The sequence below is a fragment of the Eleutherodactylus coqui genome, chromosome 3 (genome assembly GCF_035609145.1).
Source record: "Eleutherodactylus coqui strain aEleCoq1 chromosome 3, aEleCoq1.hap1, whole genome shotgun sequence".
Classification (NCBI taxonomy): Eukaryota; Metazoa; Chordata; class Amphibia; order Anura; family Eleutherodactylidae; genus Eleutherodactylus; species Eleutherodactylus coqui.
Window position 1 is genome coordinate 303,524,302 of NC_089839.1, and position 22,645 is coordinate 303,546,946.

At 43.1% G+C, this 22,645-nt stretch overlaps 1 protein-coding gene and 1 long non-coding RNA gene across 5 annotated transcripts; both read right to left on the minus strand.

The window, feature by feature from the left end:
• On the minus strand, window positions 1-2,261 carry LOC136621942 (uncharacterized). The gene is made up of 2 exons (XR_010791283.1): window positions 1,097-2,261; window positions 1-647 (listed from the first exon to the last, which is right to left on the minus strand). It is a non-coding gene; the product is annotated as an uncharacterized lncRNA (long non-coding RNA).
• A 401-nt stretch (window positions 2,262-2,662) lies between these two features.
• FUBP1 (far upstream element binding protein 1) lies at window positions 2,663-22,645 on the minus strand. Of its 4 annotated transcripts, none has more exons than XM_066597827.1 (21): window positions 22,452-22,644; window positions 19,545-19,635; window positions 15,079-15,117; window positions 14,955-14,994; window positions 14,041-14,090; window positions 13,884-13,955; window positions 12,854-12,911; window positions 12,599-12,758; window positions 12,412-12,510; window positions 12,227-12,328; window positions 11,469-11,571; window positions 11,292-11,392; window positions 10,378-10,519; window positions 8,604-8,764; window positions 7,844-7,998; window positions 7,679-7,758; window positions 5,813-5,941; window positions 5,454-5,528; window positions 4,928-4,987; window positions 3,300-3,445; window positions 2,663-3,024 (listed from the first exon to the last, which is right to left on the minus strand). In XM_066597827.1, exons 1-21 carry the CDS (start codon window positions 22,542-22,544, stop codon window positions 3,016-3,018), a joined length of 1,965 nt encoding a protein of 654 aa, XP_066453924.1. In that variant the 5' UTR covers window positions 22,545-22,644; the 3' UTR covers window positions 2,663-3,015. The 4 variants fall into 4 exon arrangements, with proteins under 4 accessions (XP_066453924.1, XP_066453923.1, XP_066453926.1 ...); XM_066597826.1 differs by having other exon boundaries at window positions 19,509-19,635; XM_066597829.1 differs by lacking the exon at window positions 5,813-5,941 and having other exon boundaries at window positions 22,452-22,645.

The following is a 22,645-nucleotide window of genomic DNA, read 5'->3' on the forward strand; positions in this document are numbered from 1 at the left end:
GCTACTTTCAACATTAAAAATAAAAATCTGGTGTCGTTTACACAATTGGATATGGACCAGTCACATAGAGATGCAGTTACAGCTTCATACCAGTGCACATAAACAATGCATTTTGCTCAATATTACAGTCCTATTTTATGTCAGGAGCTAGCTAACAAAAAAAAAACTGGGATACAACTTAATTGTTGCTCAGCACTCACCCACAATGCAGAATATAGGAAATATATACAAGAAAAAACAAACACGCAGAACAATTGTTTGCCCTCTCAATGCAAGCAACATAACGAAATTCAGTGCACTTCAGAAAATTAGAAACAGTCCTACAACCGAGATTCTAGCAAATGTGTCTCAGATAAAAATCAGGCTCACTTTTATCTACACAAGTCATGAGAATATAAACACTACTGCACAAAAGGATTAACTTCAAGGGCAGTATGAATAAAAAAACCAGTTGAAAAAGCATCAACAGTGATCAAAAAAGACAGTCTGCACTATAATGCATTATTACGGTGTTACCTTCTACATGAGCCCTTCTAGGTCCATGCTCATCGGCTCACCAATGGCATACACAGAAAGGATTCCTCCTTATGGGTGGGAACTACCTCAGGACCTGATATTAAGAGCTATCATTTGCAGCATCTTCAGCACTGTGTGTGAAAATGAAGGCAGGATTTTGAAACTTTCTTTAAAATGTACAAGTTATGCAGGACTTTGAGAGATTAAAATCAGTACATTTTGTTTCAGAGATTACGAAACAAATGATCTTAAAAAAAGAGAGACAACAGGGTCATAACTTTCGCTTTGCATAAAAACCATGGACATCAATGTCTGCCATCGTGTACTGTCAAACAGCATGAGAACGGTACAGAGAAAGCTAACAGGAATACATTAGATGCCTTTACTACAGGATTAAGAGAAAAAAAACACAATGTCTGCAGAAAATAAACAAAAGAATGAAAAAAGAAAACCTCCCTAATAAAACATAACATTCAGTCCAGAAACATTATTTGGTGGAGCAGATTTTGGCAAGAGAAAAGCACAAACCTTTAAAATGGGACAACATGATAATGCGTTTGCTTCCTTAGGTTGTGCTTACCTGACATATTGTGCAGCAGAACCTAAGGTGGTAGGTCAGGGAAGGCACTGATGCATTATTATTTCAACTCTTTCCCAACTATATAGAAATTTTAGACCTGAAATGAATTAGACAGCCTCCGATTGTAAAGGTCATAATAAATGTAATCTGAATCGTATATCAATAAAACTGGTGACTTTAAAAAATCAAGACAAGATGTCATGCAGAATAAGATCATTCAATGCCCCCACCTGTTTCATAGACAGAAGTGGAGAAATAAAAAAGCAGGAAACAAAAACATTGCCCAAGTAATCTAACTGAAATTTCATTACGCTTCTTCATTTTAAGAGTTCAGACGTCAAAACACAGAAATAAAAAAGGCAACGGACTAAAAGAAAATTATGCCAAATCTGCAGCCTGGCAGCTAAATTCACATTTACAGTTTCCCTGTTGGACTAAAGGCTCTTGCAGACTGCATTCAAGCCTTGTGTCAGAGGTATATGTTAAGATTTCCTAAAATATACTTCCAACGTACGCCATTATAGGCAGATACCATACAAAGACTAATGCTAAAAACAATGCATGGGTTTTTTTTTGTTTTTTTTGCATAGTCCACTGCTTTCTTACACAACTAGAAAGCATACTGATGCATAATCAGCCCAACTAAAGGCCAAAGACACTTTTGGCCTGCGTCAGCTGAATGGAGCCCTATGGCTATATTTGACGTTTTTTGCCAGCATACATGCCAAATTGTAGGGCTCGAACGCAGTGTGCACGGAGCCTAAATTAAGTTTTACATTCTCAAATAGGTTGTTATCTCCTACTGTAGCTAAATCCACATGTAAATACTTACCTGCAAAAGAGAAAGCCACAAAATAATGATATAATCTACAGCACTGTATATAAAATCTGTAAAGGAACATTATGTGCAATACTTACAGTGCATATAGAGAAAGCACAATTCGCTTTTTAGCGCTAGACAACATTTTAGAACTTAGGCAAAAAGGGCAAAATCATTGGGACCCAATGAAATAATCAACTAGCAATTGCATAAAATAAGCACTGCACTACTTGTTTTGGACACAGTAAAGTAAAATCAAAATATATTTGCATCAGCCTGCAGTCCCCCCCCCAAAGTTACTTAGCCACTGTTTGCAGTTAACTGTACCACATTAACACCCCCCCCCCCCCAGTGACGGCACTTTAAATGCCTTAAGTCAATATTACATGACTGAATACTACATCAAAAAATAAAAAGTCAGTAAGTAAATAAGTCAATGAAAAACAAAAAAAGCGCATAAGAATGCAAACTGGTAGGAAGAGACAACTTTACATGTCTGAACAGTGGTCACCAAGCAGTGGAATCTGTCTGCTATAAATGTATATACATGCAAACAGAGGCGTTATGGCGTCTACAGCTCATAACAGTAGAACTCAACTCTAAGAAAAGAAAGAAAAGGTGAACGACCATTTTCTGTGATAAAATCAAAGCCTCAGCGCCTTTTTCCTATGCAACTCATTCTTTTTAAAATCATTCATAAAATAAGAGGTTTTCATTTAAATACTCACATATCCAACTTACCGACACAGGAGGTTTCATATTATTTATTGTAAAGCACAAAACAGGCATTTTTAAAAGTGATAAAGTATACATTGAAAAAAGTACATTTGTATCACAAAAGCATTGACCACATAATAATTGCAAATACATTTGCTGGAATGTGTACATCTACACTAATATACTAAAAACAAACCGAGTCTTCATTTCTACACAGAAATATAACCTCCTGTCAGTAGTGATCCTTTATGTACATTTTCTCAAAACATTTTAAACCAAACAAAAAAAAAATTTAAGATCTTCATCAAGGCGTCTGCATCCAAACATTTAACAAAGGTTTTCCCCAACACAATGAAGCAAATACTGTACTGTCCACTTCGCATTATTGGCCCTGTGCAGAGGAAATACATAAGAGATATACAAAGTGTTAAACTAGAAAATCCTTTTTAAAGGAAGCCATCTCAGGAGAGACCCTAAGGAGAAAGGGGTTAACAACATGTTGGCTGCTTCCTGTATGTTTTTTCATTTGCCCTGAAAGGGGAAAATGTGATCACACAAACATTGTGCTGAACAGGAAAGCTTTACAGTCTAAAAAATTTTTTTGCAAAGGTAAAATAGATTCCCCCAAAATATAAATATACAAAATAGCATTTATTAACTTCCTACCTGTGGCGCAGGAGGATGCTGTGGCATTGCTTGTGGACTCGTCTGAGCATAATATGCTGCCTGTTGTCTGTAGTATTCCGCCCAGGCAGCACTATAATCTGCTTGACCAGCAGGTGGAGCAGCACCAGCAGCTGGAACTGCTTGTCCTAAGACAAAAACAAACAAAATAAAGCTTTATAAATGGACACCAATTTTTCATGCAACTTATGCGCATCCAACAACCTGCATATAACCTCGATCTTGCAGTATGCTTCCATTATATTAATTGCTGAAAATCAAGTTGAAGTGGCTACCACTAGGGGGCCTCTCTTCCAGCACTTTTTCACTCCGCTGCCTGTTTGGCATCTGGTTTCTCTAGTAACAGGGACATGGGAACACTGCCGATTACTTGAAACAGAGGGGCAGGCAATCAAATGCTGCTTTGCATCCAATTGGAGCAAGGCAACACAAGGCACAAGGAAAGTGTGGTAGAAGTCCCAGCCAGTACAGAACTGGCAGAATGGCTGCTTAGGATGCCTCATACCTCCTGTAAGTGATCAATGGGAAACATCACAATACACTAGCATGGACATCACATGACATGTAATATCTTTAAAAGGTCCCATTGAAAACAATGGGCAATGCGTTCTGAGGGACCGCCAAACAGAACATACTGCGATTAAAAAAAAAAAAAAAAAAAGTTCGCTCATGTGAATAAGTTCATTTAAAAGAATGAAGTTCATATTTGTGTGAGTTTTGGTTGTTTCGCAATGCACAAAACTCGCACGAGATTGTCGCCCCATAAGCCCTTACTTTGATAGACTGGACTTTTATGACCGCAATAAAAATATACTTTTGGCTTTGTTGTTTTGATTTTATTAGAAATGGGAAAATGTTTTTTCTTTTTATTTAACTTTTAAATACCTTTTTCCCCCAAACAAACTCATTTGCACATTTATCCTTTTTAATTAGTCCCCGAAGGGGACTTGAATTTGCAATAATTTGATTGCTTATAGATTATATAATGCAATAATCAATGCATTATGCCGCATTCTGACACGCAGTCTATCAAGCCACGCCACAGGCATCAGGAGGCCAAAAGCTGCCATGGCAACTGAATGGCATTTCATGATCTCAGAGGGGATTCGGAATACTGATCGGGGGGGTAAAGTGTTAACAGCAGATCTCAGCGCTCATGTTAAGGGGTTAAGACTGTCAAGCAGATATTAAATTATGCCAATGAAACAAAGTGAGATTTGTTAAATGGATATTCTAGGACATTTTTACATGTTCTATTGATGACTGACTGATCAAAAAAATGATTGGCTGTTCAAATTCCTGTTGATGAGCCGTTTCCGGAAGGGCCGCTGTCATTGTGGTCAGAGCACGGAGCACTAATCATTGCACAGCAGCCCAGGTTGGTTTTACAAGCACAACTCCTGTTTAAGTCAACTGGAGCGACGCCTGCAGTACCAACCTCGGCTGCTGCGCTATGCTCAATGCTTTTTGCACATACCTATTGACAGCAGCCCCAGGAATCAACTGATCAGCGAAGATCAGAGTGGTGAATCCCTGACAATCATCTATTGACTTGTCAGTTATCGAAAAAATTTTAAAATATCCTGGAATATCCTTTTACATATACTTGCCTTGCTTTTTATAGTATTCTTCCCATGCTTTAGAGTAATCTTGAGGTGGTGCTTGCTGACCTAAATAGGATTAAAAAACAAACAAAGCAATAAGCAGACTTACAAAAATGTTATGAACAAAAGGCTTTTCGAATTTAAAGGAAAAAAAATAAAAAAGCTGGCCATGCCCAAAATATAGAACGAGCCTATATCCAGACCAGCAACATCTCCCCATTCTCCCCGCTGATATCCTGTTTATAAGCTGCAGTCAGCCAGTCGATGGGACATCACAAACCTCAGCAGTTGACCGCTGAGGTCTGATTGACTATACAGCTTCTAAACAGACCTAGTTCAGTGAAAAGAGGCAGTGTTTAAGATACAGGCATCGGGAACCGGAGAAAATGGGCAAACATTTTTCGGCATAGCCAGTTGCAAAAAAAAAAAAAAAAAAAAATCTGATAAGAGGTTTTAAAAGTTTAATTGAAAGGAAAAAAAAAAAAGGTCCACTAAACCAAGTCTGACATGTAGGCAATAACTTATCACATACCCATTTTTTTGTAATACTCTTCCCAAGCTTTTGTGTAGTCCACTTGTCCAGTTTGAGGTGCAGCTGGGGGTTCAACTAAAGGAAAAGCATTACACAACAATAAGTTGCAAAAAATATTTACATTTCAAAAGAGGGGGGAAAAAAGCAGATATGAGCTGTTAAGGGTTCCACATGAGTGCATGCAAAGCATGTAAGGTGTGTGCAAAAAGGTCAACATGCCACCTAAGAAGGGGGCAATCCTTAGGATGCCTACATCACATAAGTGTGAGTCAAAATACAGCAAGATTGTAATAGCTCAGGGGACTTCGGTACACGGAGGTCAATAAAAAAAAAAGAAAAAAGTTAAGGAGTTTTGCTACCTTGTCCATTAGTTTGGTTTGGAGCTGGTCCAGCAGATGGAGCTGCAGGTGGTTGGGGTGCTTGCTGTTGGTAATAGTGAGCATAATAAGCTGCCCAAGCTGCAGAATTGGGGTCTGTTCCTGCTTTACCTAAGAAATTAAACATCACACTCTTATAGTGTACTGAAGAATAGCAGTCTATGTCTACATAATATTACCAAAATGCCCACCCTTCCATTTACGAAAAATATTGATGGATTTTGACATAATGGGGGCCTCTGCACCCTCCCCCCTCTATGTACCACAACAGAAAGCTGTTGTAACAGCAGCATCTGCTTTACCCATTCGTGCATTTTATGGTAGGCGATTTATTTGTAGTTCTACAAATATAGCAAGTATAAGCTGCGTACAAATATACAACAGCTGGTCGCCCGGGGAGGAAAGGGGGTATGTTTTAAGGATACTGGACCAGCAAAGAAATTTGTAAAAAGGGCTGTCTTCACGAGACAATTTCTTTAACGCTGCTTTAATCTACATAAAAGTATAGGATTTGCAAATGCATTGCACCTGAAAAACTGAAGATGCAGCTTTATGCAAGAGCTAAAGTCTCCCAGCATTCCTGATTTAAAACTGCTGCCAAGGAAACGTGGAGTTACTCCTGTTGATCTGATTGGTTGCTACAGGTAAGCATTCCACTTTTCATTTGCAACAGTTTTGATGCACTTTCCCAATGTCTGTACAGACCTTACTCAGATAACTAGCAACCTGGAAAGTGCAGCTGTCACTGCACAGTAATTTGATTTAGGAAACCAATTCCATTAGAGAAGTGTCAATGGGTGACACCAGCAACCAGAACGGACATTGCAGGGCAAGTAATGAAATGTATTCCCCAATGATTCCACCTTTTTCAAATAAACACATAGAACAGTGTTCAGATGGAAACTTACGTTTTTACACACATCAAACAACCAGCAACATGGCAGCTGCCGAAAATAAAGACATCATCCCACAACTGACTTATTACCTTCGAGTAGGATACGCGATTAAGGTTTGATTGGTGGTATGCCCACCGATCATAAGAACAGGGGTCCTCAGTTTCCCTCTCTTCTTCGCTATACTTCCTCAGTGTTGATCAAGCATATGTGCTGCTGCATTCGTTTTAATAGGGCTTCGGGAGAAAACCAAGTTCAACTGCTCAGCTTTTTCCAGTAGTTTCAGCTGAATCGAGCGGCAGTGTAAACCGTACAGTCAGCAGGGGGTGTAGTGAGGAAGAGAGGGCAACATGGGACCTCCTTTCTCAGGATCAGTAAGAGTCTCAGAAGTCAAACACCCAGAATCAAACCTATGTGGATAGGTGATAAGTCAATTGTGGGATAACCCCTTCTAAATTTTCACTATTGTATATAAGAACCGCTTTTTATATTACAACTTTTATAGGCCTGTTGGGAACCCTAAAAGAGGACTTGCTTGAATACCTTTAATCTTTACCACTTGCAGCCGATCTGCACTAAAATCTGAACTATAGAGCATGGAGGCAAAAAGGTAGCAACTGAAAGAGCGTCTAGTATAGTGTGAAGAAAAACCATGCTCATAATGGATGACACTAAAGCATGTTCAGAAACACGTCAATGATTGCCAGTCTCCACCAAATGAAGCATTATGATCACACAAATAAAAATTATGATCACAGCAAGGAAGCACATGCATTATAACTTTTATTTGCAAGACAACTAAATTTGGCAAAAAACTGAAGATCTTAATTAGTGGAAGTTAAGCACACACTCACTTATGCTGTTTTACATATACTCAAGTTGCATTATGTCTAAAAATCATGACAAATGCTAGTACTTCAAAGAAAAAGGAACACAGACTCTTAACACAACTTACTTGGATCTGCTGGGGCCGGCTGCTGCCAGTGCGGGTATGTATTTCCCCAGCCCTGAGGGGCATAGGGTGCAGGAGGACCACTTTAGGCAAGAACAGAATACACCAGGGTAAATATATACAAAACCCATGAATATTAGTGTACGAGGTGTGTTCCTTAATACTTACTGAGGTGCTGGTCCTGGGGGACCAGGATTATATGGTGGAGGGTTGTAAGGTCCCATTGGTGCGCCAGGGCCAGGGGGTCCGGGAGGTCCATGGGGTCCAGGTACACCACCTGGTGGACCATGAGGAACTGGAGGGCCTAGTGGATTAACTGGACCCTGACAAAAAGAAAAGAAAAACTAGTATAAAACTTTGCAATCAAACAGTTCAGTCTCTGCATGCGGGAAAATGGAACAACTAGCCGTTCAGCAGAAACAGCAGTCGTTCACTTCTGATACTGTCTGCTTGCAAGGAATTGAGGCGGGTGGGGGACGAAGAACTCTTCCTAGCCGCCTACCTCCATGCTAGCCCTGCTCTGAGCGATGCCAGCAATACTCGCGCCTGTGTTACAGCACAGGAGCGAGCTTCACTGGGACACGCTGTAGGGAAGTTTGCCCTGGGTAAATAGGGCTTTAGACTGGACAGCCTAAAGTTGTGCCAGATTTATCATTCAGCATAAGCCAGCGTGATAAAGCTGGCACGTTTTAAGAGTTAAGCTATATGCACACAAATGAATTTTCCATCCAATTTGTAGACAGTTTTTTCAGTCCAATAATTGGATAAAGAACATTAATTTGAATAGTTCTTGTGAACACCAAGTTTTCACAGTAACTATTAGATAGCATTAGTAAAGCTGCTCCAGTGTTCACCACAGGAACAACCATACTGGAGACTTCCCTACAACCTGGTTTAGAGACAAAGCAGGCATTTCTTTTTTACTTACCCCTATCTTCTCTTCAATAAGTTGCCTTGCATAATCTATCTGCTGGGGAGTTCCACGAATAGTAAATAACTTCATGTTTGGGTCAGAATTTGGTGGAGGGTTCCTTTGCAACTCTATCCTGGCACCAGACTGTTGGCTTATGCTTTTAATAGTTTCACCCCCTGTGAAAGAACAAATGACCATTAACAATCACGTTGAGTGTTACAAATTTGTTTAACTGCTGGAATATTCACTGTACACATACTATCAAAAATTAACTTTAATACCATTAAACGTGCAAAATGTTGTAAAGAGTTTACAATATCAGAGCTAAAACATCATTTACTGTGGAAACACTTGAAGGGAGTCTCCAATACCCTGTTGTATCCAAACTAGAGGCAGCCCAACATGGTACTAGAGCCTCCATGGCCTTCCATACCACATCTTGTTATCCCAACTAGAGACGGCACAAGATGTAATAAGGACAGGCATGTAGGCTCTAGTACCCTCTTGTACCGCCTCTAGATTGGATACAAAATTGATAGGGGTGCTCATGGAGGCTCTAGTACTCTTGTTGGGCAACCTCCAGCTTGGATACAAGATGTGAAACAGGTGAGTAAGGAGTTATACAGGTCCTGGATGTTATTCTGCGTCACATCAGTCCACATTTGCTGTAACTGAGACTTTACATCCTGCAAATTCATAGGCTGTTGAAGCTGGCATCCCAGATGGTCACATACATAAAATCCCTCTTGAAAGCCCTGCCATGACAGACAGACAACACATGTGGCTGCAAGATGTCTTGAACATATCTCTGAACTGTCATTGTTCCTCGTACCACTATTAGGGGTGACAGACTGTCATATGAGATGGCCCCCCAGACCATTACACCAGCAGAGGGCTGTGTGCTGCTCAACAGCAAAGGCAGGATTGTGGTGGTCACCCCCAAGTCTCCAGACACAAACACAGTCGTAGTCAGCGCCTAAACTAAACCTGGATTCATAAAGACTATCCAGTTCTACTCCAGTTCAGTTGTTCACAACCTCACTGCAAATGGAGGAGATGGTGGGTGTCAAGGGTGTCACGAGACCAAATTTCCTTTAGCTAAGCATCTGGAAATGTTTACTATAGACACAGTGGCTTGTAACTATGGTGGTGGATAATTAAACAGTTGGAGCTGCTTGTGCTAGTTAGACGTCCTCACACATCCCCTGGTCTTAACACCTCCTAACAGTCTGGTCAGAGCTATGTTTAAGTAAGGTGATATTCCTTTTACTTTTGCTATTGTGAAGACTTATGTTTCAGGGGCATTTGCTGACATTTTGCATTCAAGGCAGTGGGTGAGATGAAGGGCATTTAAAAAAAAAAAAAAAATGCACTTGCCTCCCATTGCTCCTGCTGGATGTCGCTCAGTATACGTTGGCGGCAGCAGTCACATGGATTATTAACCTACATGACTGCTGCAGCCAATGGGTGGGCAGCAGGATGTCACCAGTGATGTCCTGTAACCTTGCCTCAGGGCTTCTACATTAGAAGCCCACGGTCCTGCGCTGAATGGAGTAATTTCCTTTATATTGTTTTGGGCATAGGGAGTGTAAAACCCCTTTAAAAGAATAATTGCTACTGTAGGGGAAATGCATTACATAACAGTCATCCAGATAAACAGCCATTCATTTAATACATAGATGGCACACTCAAGTCTGCCAGAACAGGAGCCGCTCTTTACAGAGACTAAAGCATTAAGGGTACCACATGATATTTAAGCATCTTAAAAATAGAAGATATAAATTAAAACCTTTTCCAATTATGAGGCCAGTTTTTACTGTCAGAACAAAGAAATTGAATTCTTGAAGTCCGCCTGGGGGGCCCATGTTCCAATTTCCTTGGCCTCGGCCTCGTCCCCTTCCACCTGGACCAGGACCACCAGCATTTCCAGACTGTGTAAAATTGGAAAAAATAAACGAGTGAGAATCTGTAAAGCCTACATTTAAATATAAGCATTTACATGAAAAGCCAATGTTAAATTCCCATGTTACAGCAACCCTTTGGATTCCAGACAAATCCTCTCCTTACTGTTGAAGAGGGGAAAATACCCACAGTTCTCTGCTGTCCTTTCGATCTGTCAGCTCCCAGATGGCCGAAATTATCTTTTCACTACCTAATCCCCACAGAGCATTGGTAGTGTCGGACTAACGCACTATGTTTGCTCTCAGATTGGTCAGAGCCACTTAAGTGATAAGCACTGGCCAATCAGAGTAGTGTGTATTAGATAGTAAAAAAAATTACTGCAGCCATCCTGGATGGCTGAAAATAGGGAGTGAATGAAACCAGCGAATAGGAGAGGCGGCAGAGAAGAAGAACTGCAGATAACATAACTCCTTCCCTCTCCAGTCTCGGGAAAGAGGAGATCCGCTGCGGGATACCGCAACGCCTGTGGACAGGGGGCCTTAAGCATTTCAATTTATGTTGTGAAATTTTCACCTTTTCAAATGAGGGTGAAATCTGCACTAAAATACTCATGCAACATGTGAAATTTTTGAAGCTTCTCCCCATTAAAATCTGTTAAGTAGGATGTATCCTTAAGTCATTTAAAGCTATATTAGTAGACAAAAACTTTGTAAAATCTGACTTAAAAAGCTAAAAGTCAAACTGCTTGTGAGACTACGAGTTTGATTCCTTCTTCAAACAGTTCATATAGACTAAACCAACCTGGACACTACGGAGCAAATCTGTTATGATTTCAGCTGCATGCTGACACCTGTCTGGAGGACCGGAAATTTGTGCTATTCTTTCTGGAGTTGATCCATCGTCTGCAAAAGAAATCATCTTTTAGAGGACGCTTCAGAACGTCGAAACAACTTGACAAACGCCACGTAGTACACCTACCTGGTTTAAACTGTATTCTAACACCTGCATCGTTTTGAATTTTCTTGATCATTTCACCATTTCTACCTATTACAATTCCAACTGCAAATCGTGGTATTGGGACCTGAAGGAAAATATATGAAATTACCACCCAACTATCTTAAATACAAGATGTTTTGTTGCACTCATATCGTACAAAGCTGTCTGCAGAAAGCAACCTTTTACAAAAAAAAATAAAAAAATTATAGTACAGACTCAAACAGCTTTGCACATGAATCTTAACATCTAGGGGTATGAAAATAGATGTTAAGCTAGATCAGAGTAGAATGGGTATTTTCTTATAAAATTATGGCATACAAATGCAATAAATTATCACTTTAATATTGTGTGTAACCTCTGGGACCACCATTTATCCTGAGAATCAAGGACACAACACCGATTCGATGCTACATTCTATTCACTTTATTTTCCTGCTCAAATTCAAGTAAATAGTATCGGCAGCAGTTCTTTCAAAGCCTCAAAGCTAAAGCATAGAAAGGGCCGTAAGGCTAAATCAAGGCTGCATCTCCTTCATTCTCATGATCAGCAGGAGGGGAGGGTGGTGGGCAGATCCCACAGATTACAAAGTGATGTAATATCCTGCTGCTATGCCGCTTAAATGTAGTATTCCCATCTACTCATGATAGGCCATAAAGGTCTCCTATAGATGCAGGTCAGGGGTAGGTGGGGACCCGCATGTATTAGACCTTGAGGTTTAAGTAATTGTAAAGCATACTTACATCTATCCCTTCATTTCCGCCTATTCTTGAACCGTACTCATTTCTCGTTTCTCTGAAACCTCCTTGGTCACGTATTAAATCTAAAACCATATCTTTTGCTTGCTGTGAAGAAAAAATAAAAAGATATAATAGATCGCAGTCTTTGTTTAATGTCATCTAGGTTGACGTTTTTTTCCTTTTATTACCTGCACTTTGTATGGATCACCAGTAATTCTTAATGGCTTGTCTGCTCCAGTGTTCTGAGGTCCATCTTGAATCATCACCATTTTAACCCCTGCACGTTCCTGTTTTGAATTAAAAGAGTAAAGTTGAATCCACATTGAAAAGAAGCCAATTGAAAAGCCAGTATCCTACAATAGTACACAGCCATACCTGCAACTGCTTAATTGTCTCTCCTCCTTTTCCAATAACCAAACCGGCTTTACTGGCTGGAATCATGATTTCCTGAACTGTATTTCCTGGACCATCTCCATGATGGTATGGTGTAGGTCTTCCCTTTTCCACTATCTGATCCAGTAGTCTCTTTGCAGCTCTACAAAGTTAGAAGAAACAAAACAAAAAAACAACCAAACACTTAAGAAATGTGAACTGACCACATCTTAAAAAAAGGACAGTAGTTTTACTTACTGGACAGAATCAGGTGTGCCAGTTAACATGCAGGACCTGTCAGGCATACCACCACTATCTGCAACAAGACAAAAATAATAAGGGTTTATTAAAAGGGATTCTCCGGGAAGTTAGCCGATAGGTCATCTACAGTTGAACGGCAGGGTCCGCCAACGATCAGCTGATTGAAGAGAATGACAGCAGCGCTCACCTGAGCACCTCTGTCAGCTCAATTGGCTGATTAATAGGGATCCTGAGTGAAGGAACCACTCCATCAAATTATTGATGACCAACCTGAACATTGGTCATTAATAGTGTAGTACTGGAATATCCCATTAATGTCAAAGATGTGTTACTTTAACGCTACTTGCACATTGAAGTTCTTCCCATCTGATTTTTGGTCTGAAAATCAGACAGAAATTGACGGTATTTTTCTTTTAACGTTTTCAGTGTGACAATCTAAAAAAAAAAAAAAGCTTGCAGTTCACACACTGACCATTTCTGGTTGCTTAAGAACTATCACTTTTGAAAAATAAAATGCTGTTCAATATAACAAATGGTCCTGGCTCCATGCAGTACCACAAGGAAATCCATTTACGATACCCCAATATTTCAAATACATTTTCAGTAGCCTAAAACAATTTACAATCAACCAGCAATATTTTTTTTTTTTTTAAAAAAAGCACCACCACACTATAAAAGCTTTCTTGAGGAAATAACCAATTTTTAAGAGGAAAAGCATATAGGCATCTTTTTTTCCTGCACTATGAATATAACCGAAGTAATTTAGGATCTTCCAGAAGTACAGCGAGTGCTCTCCTATTGTGGATGTCCATCAGCCGGACAGGGTGTCCAATCTGGAACCTGATTGTTAATTCAAGGTAATCCAGGACCATAGGTGATGGTTTGTCTTCAGTGGACACTCCAGTCACACCGGCCAAATAATCTCGTGCTTTTTTTGTTTGCCATCTTTGGGTATTGCATTTTGTTGTCAGAGCGCTGTGTCCTGCTTTCAACTTCAATTTTGAAGAGCTCTGACAAAATAACTTACCAGGTGCAATTTGTATCTTGCATCCTGACTCTTGCTGAATGCGTGATATCTGTTCACCACCTCTGCCAATTACTAAAAAGGGAGGAGAAAGGAAAGTGTAAAAAATATAAACTGTAAATAAAAAATGCAAACAGGATTTAAATTCTACTGTACTTACTGAATCCAACCATTCCATCAGGAACTTTGTACTCTTCTGTGAGAACAGCCCTAAACGGGAAAAGAGAAAAAATATACGTTAAAAACTAGCTTATGAGATTTGCAAGAAAGTGAGATGAATTCAGTCATGGAATGGTTTGATAATTCTGCTGTAAGGAGCAACAAGGAGTCAAAGAACAGGATAACAAGTATAGAATATAATGGGGCCCTTTTACTTCAATTTCATCTACGCAGGTTTTAGCTATAATTTACATCAGTTACTGGCTAATTATAGTAAATGTGACAGATGGATAAAAGATACTACATGCCCTGATGTTTCCATATTTCCAGTTGAGAGGAAGGATGGGCTGCTGTCAGTGCTGGAAAACACCAAGGATGGAGTGGAAGCCGCTGCTCCGACCTCTGTGTAATGACCGGCCCTGCAAATACAAGCGCAGCTCCCATTGATTTTAATAAGAATTAACACCTACAATTATGACGCCAGCCAAAACACAGGGGTCAGAGCAGCGGCTTCCGCTCCGATATGTGTATCCCAGCACTGACAGTGGGTGCTGCCTGCAGAAGGGATGTAGCTGGTAGGAGGGACTAACTTTTTGTTTAGTGTCGCCTACTAGTGGCACCAAATACCCAAGGTCTTCGGTGTCCTCCAGTGATATAGATGAAAAAACACCTTGTAGAAACTATAGTTATGTGACTAGCCAGTGCTGCTCCCATGTACAATACTGGTCAAATCAGGTGTGTGGTGTCTAATAATGCATACTAGTGCACAGTGTACACTAGGTAGACATAGAAGCCGTTTAGCCATCTTTGTTTGTCCAGGATAGTCACTTTAATATGAGGTTTGCCAAATATATGAGTTACATTTCTTTACATGCAGGAAAATGTATCCTAGGCCTGCAGGGCTATACAACTCACCTCTGTTGCTGGTGCATGGGAGGCATTGAAGGTTGGAACGCTTTAAAGAAAAGGGTGAATTTAGATTAGAAACTTAATTTAAAAAATGCATCTTCAAAATCTACAGATAGATTGTACTGCTTACAGTCATTAGTAGGAGCAACTTTCTTTGCTTCTGGTTGATCTAAATAGGAAAGAAAACAAAAAAAAGGGTCAACTATATTGAAATAAGCCTTTGAAACAATACACAACAGTATGCAGTGCAGTAACAATCATGCTTCGGCAGTCATATACACTTCATTCTGCATAAAAACGCACAACTGTTTATACAAATCGCACTAAAAAAAAGACAAACTACCATACAGGATTTTTTTTTAAATATATACCGTAAAATCCTTTTCTCAGAAGTTCATTGGAGAACAAAGCGAAGACCTATGGTAAGCTCCTACCACTGGAAGGCAGACACTAAGTTAAAGGGGTTGTCCCGCGAAAGCAAGTGGGGTTCAGCACTTCTGTATGGCCCATATTAATGCACTTTGTAATATACATCGTGCATTAAATATTGGCCATACAGAAGTTATATACTTACCCCCTTCGGTGTTGGCGTCCCCGTCTCCATGGCGCCAACCAAAGCTTTCTTCTGCCTGGATTAGACGCGCTTGCGCTGTCTGCTTCTTCTGTCCTGCTAAAGGGGCCGCTCCGGCGTGCTCGCGCCGCACAGGTCTTCTGCGCATGCGCAGAAGACCTCTGCGGCTGGAGCGGGACAGAAGAGGGCAGACTGCACAAGCACGTCTAATCCAGGCAGAAGAAGGCTTCGGTCAGCGTCATGGAGACGGGGACGCCAACACCAGAGGGGGTAAGTATATAACTTCTGTATGGCCAATATTTAATGCACAATGTATATTACAAAGTGCATTAATATGGCCAGACAGAAGTGCTTAACCCCACTTGCTTTCGCGGGACAATCCCTTTAACATCTCCTACCAGCTGTACCCCTTTTGCAGCCACTAAGCTAAATCAGTTTGTACTCAAGCAGTAGGAGATTAAGAGCCCTAGGGCTAACTGAACATGTGGGCTAGGATAAAACATACAACTAAATGAAGACATGAAGGGGGAAGCCCAGAACAGCCGTCTCCTCCAATGAACATGCCAGAAAAAGGGAAGTAACAAAATCCTGTTTGGTCAGCTGTGTCATTGGGGGACACAGCAAAGACCTCAGGACACTCAAAATCAGTCTCCAGTTGTTAGCCAAAATTGCTTGTGATGGGATCAAGGTACTGCAGAATCCTGTGACCAAAGACAGCCACAGAAGAAAAAGTATGCAGCCTGTGAGATTAAGAATATATGAAGCAAAGACCAGGTCGCAGCCTTGCAAACCTGCCCAAGATGCACCCACCACTTGAGTGGAGCGAGCCATGACCCAAAGAAGCAGAGTCCTGCCCTTGCGGGGGGTGGGAGTAAGCCTCCATTATCGTCAAACTGATCCAGCAGGCGATTATGGAGTTCTCCAGGAATGAGGAACAGAGAATGAACACTGCGGAATGATTCTGTGTGAGGGAAATAGATCCGAAGCGCGGTACGACAACTAGCTTGTGAAGATTACATTTTGTACGGTGTGAAGGCTCCGGACTCAAAGGAGGCAGAACAATGTCCTCACTGAGGTGGAAAGACAAAAACATCTCGGGAAGAAAACATGGAGCGGGCCAGAGCACCACCCCGTTATAATGAAGCACGAGAAATGGGAGACCCACATGACAACGTGGCAAGTTCCAAGACACGGCAGATAGAAGAGATTGCCATCAGGAAGGCAACGTTCCAAAATCGCAGAAGTTCAGCTCACATGGTGCTGACGGAAGGATGTAGGTGTTAAGAGGACAGAGCAGAAAATTGGCCTTTTCAAGACCCAAAGCTCAATCCCTATGGTAGATTCAAAACAAAGAGGGTTTCCTGGCTTTAAGCATAGTTCGAACAACAGGGTAAGTGAACCCCTGGGCTGTCAACACTGCCGATTCAACAGCCATGCTGTCAAATGCAGCGTACATTTTTGGCCGATCAATGATCCAGCTGAAGCGAATGAGTGTCTGGCACTATCTTTAGGCCTTCCACGTTGGCTCTGAGGGATGATGCCTCGATCAGCATATCATACAGATATGGAATTGCCACGAACCCCGAGCCGATAGAACCTTCGTGGAGCTGTCATTAGGCTGAAGTAAAGGGAAGGCTGGTGTCTGCAGAGCAACATTTGAGCCACAACGTGTGGCAAATTGCCACAGAAAACACAGAACAGGCTAGGAGCCTGGTGGCATCCAAAGAGGCCTGACAGAGGAACTTGTCTGCCTGAGAGAACTGACGGGCAAAGTTCAGCCAAATTCTTCTGAGGAGCACTGGATGGGATGCCTCGGTGTAGTTGTTTCGTCCAGAGGAAGCCCTACTCACCCAGGATAAGGCAAAGAGAGCGCAGACCATGTCGCTTCAAAGGATGATTTGGTGAAGGATTCCAGACATTTATCATGCCGGCCCTTGAAAGATGATGCAGCGTAGTACGCTTGGAGAGGCGACATACGGGCAGATCCACCGATTGTGAGGAAGACCACTCAATTGTTTCCTCGGGGAGTTTGGAGGTGAGAAAACGCTTATCTGGAACGGACCACTCTTTGGACACAACATCCTCAAATTCCACATGAGTGGGAAATGTCTTACGCGCACGGCGGAAGGAGGCGTCTGCATTGGCAATGGACTGTTCGTAGTTGACATGGAGAGTGTCTCTAAATGCCTTTACATGTTTATCTACCATAGCAAAAACCTTGGATGACACAAATTTAGATGTTTCGCCCTTGGAGCAGTTGTCCCTAAAGTAGACTGCGGAGTTTGATGCTGTGGACGTGGTCAAGGCAGAGGAAGGAGGCAACGGAGTACGACACTGCGACCTTGGAGACAGCAGTCGTTTCTTGGATCTCCCACGTTCTGGAAGGAATGATTCCTCAGCATCATACCTCTTGGTCAGGTTCTGGCTGGCTAGCATCTCCACAATGGGCCTGGAAGCTTTCATAAGAGAACATGCCCATCCGGGTTCAGGGCCCTAAAGGGGCATCGTGGTAGATGCCCCTGGGACAGGTTCACTGGCTTTTGGACACGACCATAGGAAGGGGATCACTGCTACACATACTTACCTGTCCTGGAGGCGAAAAGCCACGACGTCCAGCACAATCCCTAGTCATTTCACACCTCTCTCTGGTTGGGAGGAGAGTCCAGGGCACTTGAGCGACAGGATGTTCGCTGGCGGGTCACAGAAAAGTTAAGGCTTCTCTGTGCCACCTTGGCTTTGGAAAGAATGGAATCAGCAGGGCAGTTAGAGCAAACCTGATGGCCTTCCTCGGTAGGGTAATAGGAGTATTCTGTCACTAAGTCTAAAGAAATCCAGTGTCTGAAGAACTGCAGCAGAAAGGCCTGCCTCCTATGGACACTGAGCTAAAATGGATTTAACTTAGTGGCTGCAGGTAGGGTATGGCCGTAAGAAGGAGTTAACTTATTTAGTGTCCGCCTCCTAGTGGCTGCACATAACTGGTAAGGGGAGTTAACTCTTTTGCTTAGTAGCAGTAGCTATACCCAAGGTCTTCGCTGTTCCCCAATGACACAGTCTAGAAATGCTAAGTTCTAAGTGCATAATTTGATCTAACTTATATGGGTCCACTAAATGGATGGGTTCTTAGCGCTACACCTCTCTTTGGGCTAAAAAGCTTCCACATGGATGGGAATACAGCATACCTGGCTAAATACTGTCAGTGAACCAACTGGGACAGATGGGTAAATGGAGTGTACGACACGTGTAGGAAGCCAGACCCACAGAAATACACACCCAACAAATAAATTAAGTGTGAAGATGCACAATAAACTGTGGCTACAATTATAGTAATGAACATGCTTGATACACATATACATACATACATACATACATATATATATATAAACATGCACAATTGTTTATACTAACTGCCTAAAATAATACGAGATTCCAAGTGCATAATCTGATAACGTGGCCTGGACGCGGTGGGTGGGCCCACATAGTTTGATCAGATTGTGTGCCAAAAACCTTGCCTTTTTTATGAGGTTAGTATAAACAGCCGTGCATTTTTATACAGATATTAAAGGAGTATGAATGCTGAAGTGTGCGTCACAGATTAATGTACACCTTCACACTTGGCTGTGCAGATTTTTCTTACAACAGTCTACAGTAGTGAGTGCTATAGATTAGAGAGGCAACAAATAAGCCAAGGAAACACTAAAGCTCACAATGCTGGCAATGCCTCAAAAGGAGAGAACTACCAGGAAGATGGACCTATTTTTTAATTTTTTTTTTTGAGGATCCAATTCCTGTACTGGCTGTAAAAACGCATCAAAAAGTTCAGTGTTACAATATAATACAGCATCATCAATAAGGATTTCATGACGTCACCGGGAGGAGATAATACACCAGAGCAATAATCAGACAGAAAACAGGAAGTCCGCATACATCAGGTAATACTGTAAGACATTATACAAAACATTTATTTGGTATCCAACATTGTGTTAACATACGTGAATCTGAAGAAAGTTCCACATCTATAAACGCACCTCCGTCATCCAGCGGTCTCTTCTGCCCAGAAAAGCTATAGTCATTGGTAACGGCAGGTGGACCAGAATCACCTCCGATTTTTGCAGCAATCTGTAGGGGGGAAACACAACGGCCGTTAAAGGAGTTACCTAGTTTATAAAACCCACGGCCATGTGGGCCATTAAAGGAAACAGAGGCGGCCGTTCTATAATGACCCTGTGTACCTGTCTTTCTTTTTTAGTATTGCGGGTGGTCTGGCCATCGCACATGCGCAGCACAGAATTTCCCACGCCGACACTACTCGATGACACGGATAACCCACAGCCAATTCGGAATTGACATTCTGGAGAGACTGCAGGTCGGATGGCTTCCATTGACTTCAATGGGAGCTGTCCCTGCTGAGGCCACACAGAAATGGAGCATGCTGAGATTTTTCTTCTGCGAGCGGAAACTGCAATTGGTTTCCGCTCGTGTGCATGAAGAATTAATTTGCGTAGCATACAATGGCCAGTATTTGCTGCGGAATCCGGAGGCGGACGTCCGCTCCGGATTCTGCAATGCAAATCCGCCCGTCTGCAGGCAACCTTACTGTGTGCGTGTTTCTATTTCAGGAATAGAAGAACGCATACGCCCGCGTAACCGAACCGAAACAACTGAATTTTTAAGTATGAAATTCCGAAAACAAGCCTAGAGACTGAACCCAGCGCTGCGGGCGGCTCACGCTGCCACTTCCAGGAAACCTGTATGTGCAATAGAGTATGACTCCAAGTGCCAGGAAACCAGCCCAAAACGCTCCAAGTTGTCCAATGTTTACTGTATAATGATCCTACGCACAGGAAGTGTAAACGTAACGGAGAGGGGGGCGGGGGAGTTCTCAGGACTTCCTGTCAGTAACCCACAGAACAAACACCACATAGCCTTCCCACAGCCTGTAGGGGCTGATAACAGACTTAAAGTATATGAAGCCATATGAACTGATGCACAACTGAAGGAGATGCCAGGATCTGTAAACTTCAGCTCCAGGTCACTTCCTCCCCTGTTCAGCCCATCGCTGGGGGTCCCGAGCCACAGGTATCTGGCAACTAACTATTGATGACCGATCCTGAGGACTGCTGCCTGGTTAATTTTTCCATCCCTGCACCTGTAAATTGTACCTGTCTCCCATGCAGTGCTGCCCCCTGTCTGATACTTATCAAGACAGTGCCTGATGTTAGTGTCACCTTCACATCACTCCCATGATGCATTAGTTTGTGGCTATACCATTTCTGCCCACCGGGAGGCCAGTGCAAACAGCATTACCCTCCACAATCACCTAAATAATCTACAAACTGTGAGGGAAATTTACTGAGCCAGGCTTCGTACCATTTACCCAACGGGCTTTATACATCAATAGGCATAAAAAGAAAAAACAAAAAGTAATTTAACTTTTGCACAAGTGGGCCACGTGCAAATTATAACTTTTACATCAGAAGCTAGGGTAAACAGTTTCATAAATTCCTTCAAAAAACGAAAACTCCCAGCAAACACCTCAAAAAAGTTAAAAAGGAAAGGGGGGGGGGTGTCTGCTGACCACACTGCAATTACAGAGGTCGGAGTGGAAATTTAGGCCCCAACCGCGGTGTAGTGGCCAACGCTTGTAACTGCAATCGCAGCTCTCATTGAGATCAATGGGTCCCCAGCCTGCAGTTACAAGCGCCGGCCACTACACCGCAGTCGGAGCCTAGAATCCCGCTGCTTCCACTCCGACCCGTGTAATCGCGGCGTGGTCAGCAGGCGCACAAACAGTCGATCGGTTTGGATCCCGAGGGACGGACCGCAGCCGATCAACCACTGACGTCGCATCCTGAGGAAACCCCCTTAAAAGGATTAAAATCTGCGCCAAAAACTACAAGACAACACGACATCACAACACCGATAACAGCGAGGCAATAACGCGCAGCGGGGGTTGGAGAATATATATATATATCATACACAGCCAAACGGCGCCTCGTCCACGGGAGCGCATGCAGTATCCATGAAAAGGGACGATTCCGCTGTACATGTGCGGCGCGTCTTTTTATTGCGCATCCGTGTTTCTAACCCCATCCGTTTCACACGTGCGATAATACCCCATGATGTCGTGTTCATCGCCCGTCGCGGTCACCGCAGCGCACATGTAACCCCCGCACACACGTGTAACCCCCGTGCCTCTTTTCACGCTCCCATAGACTAACTGGTGATTTCGGTCCGTAGATCTCGGCCAGAGCCGGACCCGCGCCAATTTTCTATGCGGATTCGCCTTCACGTCAGACTATCATGGAGGATCGCGGTCGTGATAATTGCTAAAGCAGCGTCATTAGTCGGGGCGGGCAGTTCTTTTTTCTTTTTGCACTCATGAATATAGAGGAACGCGGGGATAAAACCTGCGTCTGCGCAAAAGTGCTTTCACGGAGCAATAGTGCGGACGGCCGCGTGAATGGCGGCTCATGTAACGGGGCTGTGCGGATCCAGAGTCAGTCTGTACAGCCAGTCCCTGGTGAGGCCTCATGGAGAGCCGCCATATACAGAATATACTGCGCTGAGACTTCACCCTCACAGCACGGAGAAGGAGCGCCCGCCATTCCCCGCTCGCGGCCTACATCCCGACATTCGCCCCCAGGAGCCTGCTCCCCGCCATTCGGACCAGCGGCCCACCGTTGCCCGCTCGCGGCCTGCTCCTCGCCATTCGGACCAGCGGCCCACCGTTGCCCGCTCGCGGCCTGCTCCTCGCCATTCGGACCAGCGGCCCACCATTGCCCGCTCGCGGCCTGCTCCTCGCCATTCCCGGCCGGCGGCCTGCCATTCGGACCAGCGGCCCATCATTCCCCGTTCGCGGCCTACACCCCGCCATTCCTCCCTCGCGGCCTACACCCCGCCATTCCCGCTCCCGTCCCGCTTCCTCCGCTCACCTGTCTCGCCCTCTGCAGCGCATCCTTGAAGGCGTCATTGACGGCCCCGGCGGAGCCCGAGTTGGGTGGTGGAACTGTGGAGTAGTCGGCCATGTCCGCGGAGCTCGCAGCCTGCTATACCGTGGGAGTCGCCGCGCCGTGCGTGTGAGGGAAGAGAGAAGATGGCGCCCGAAGTCGTCGCTGGTAACCCCGCG

Coding starts and splice junctions, on each gene's coding strand:
- FUBP1 (XM_066597826.1), bottom strand. CDS start 22,544: ATGGCCGACTACTCCACAGTTCCACCACCCAACTCGGGCTCCGCCGGG. Junction 12,759..12,853: donor GGCACACCTGATTCTGTCCA/GTAAGTAAAACT, acceptor CTAACTTTGTAG/AGCTGCAAAGAGACTACTGG. Junction 7,759..7,843: donor CCCCCAGGACCAGCACCTCA/GTAAGTATTAAG, acceptor TCTTGCCTAAAG/TGGTCCTCCTGCACCCTATG.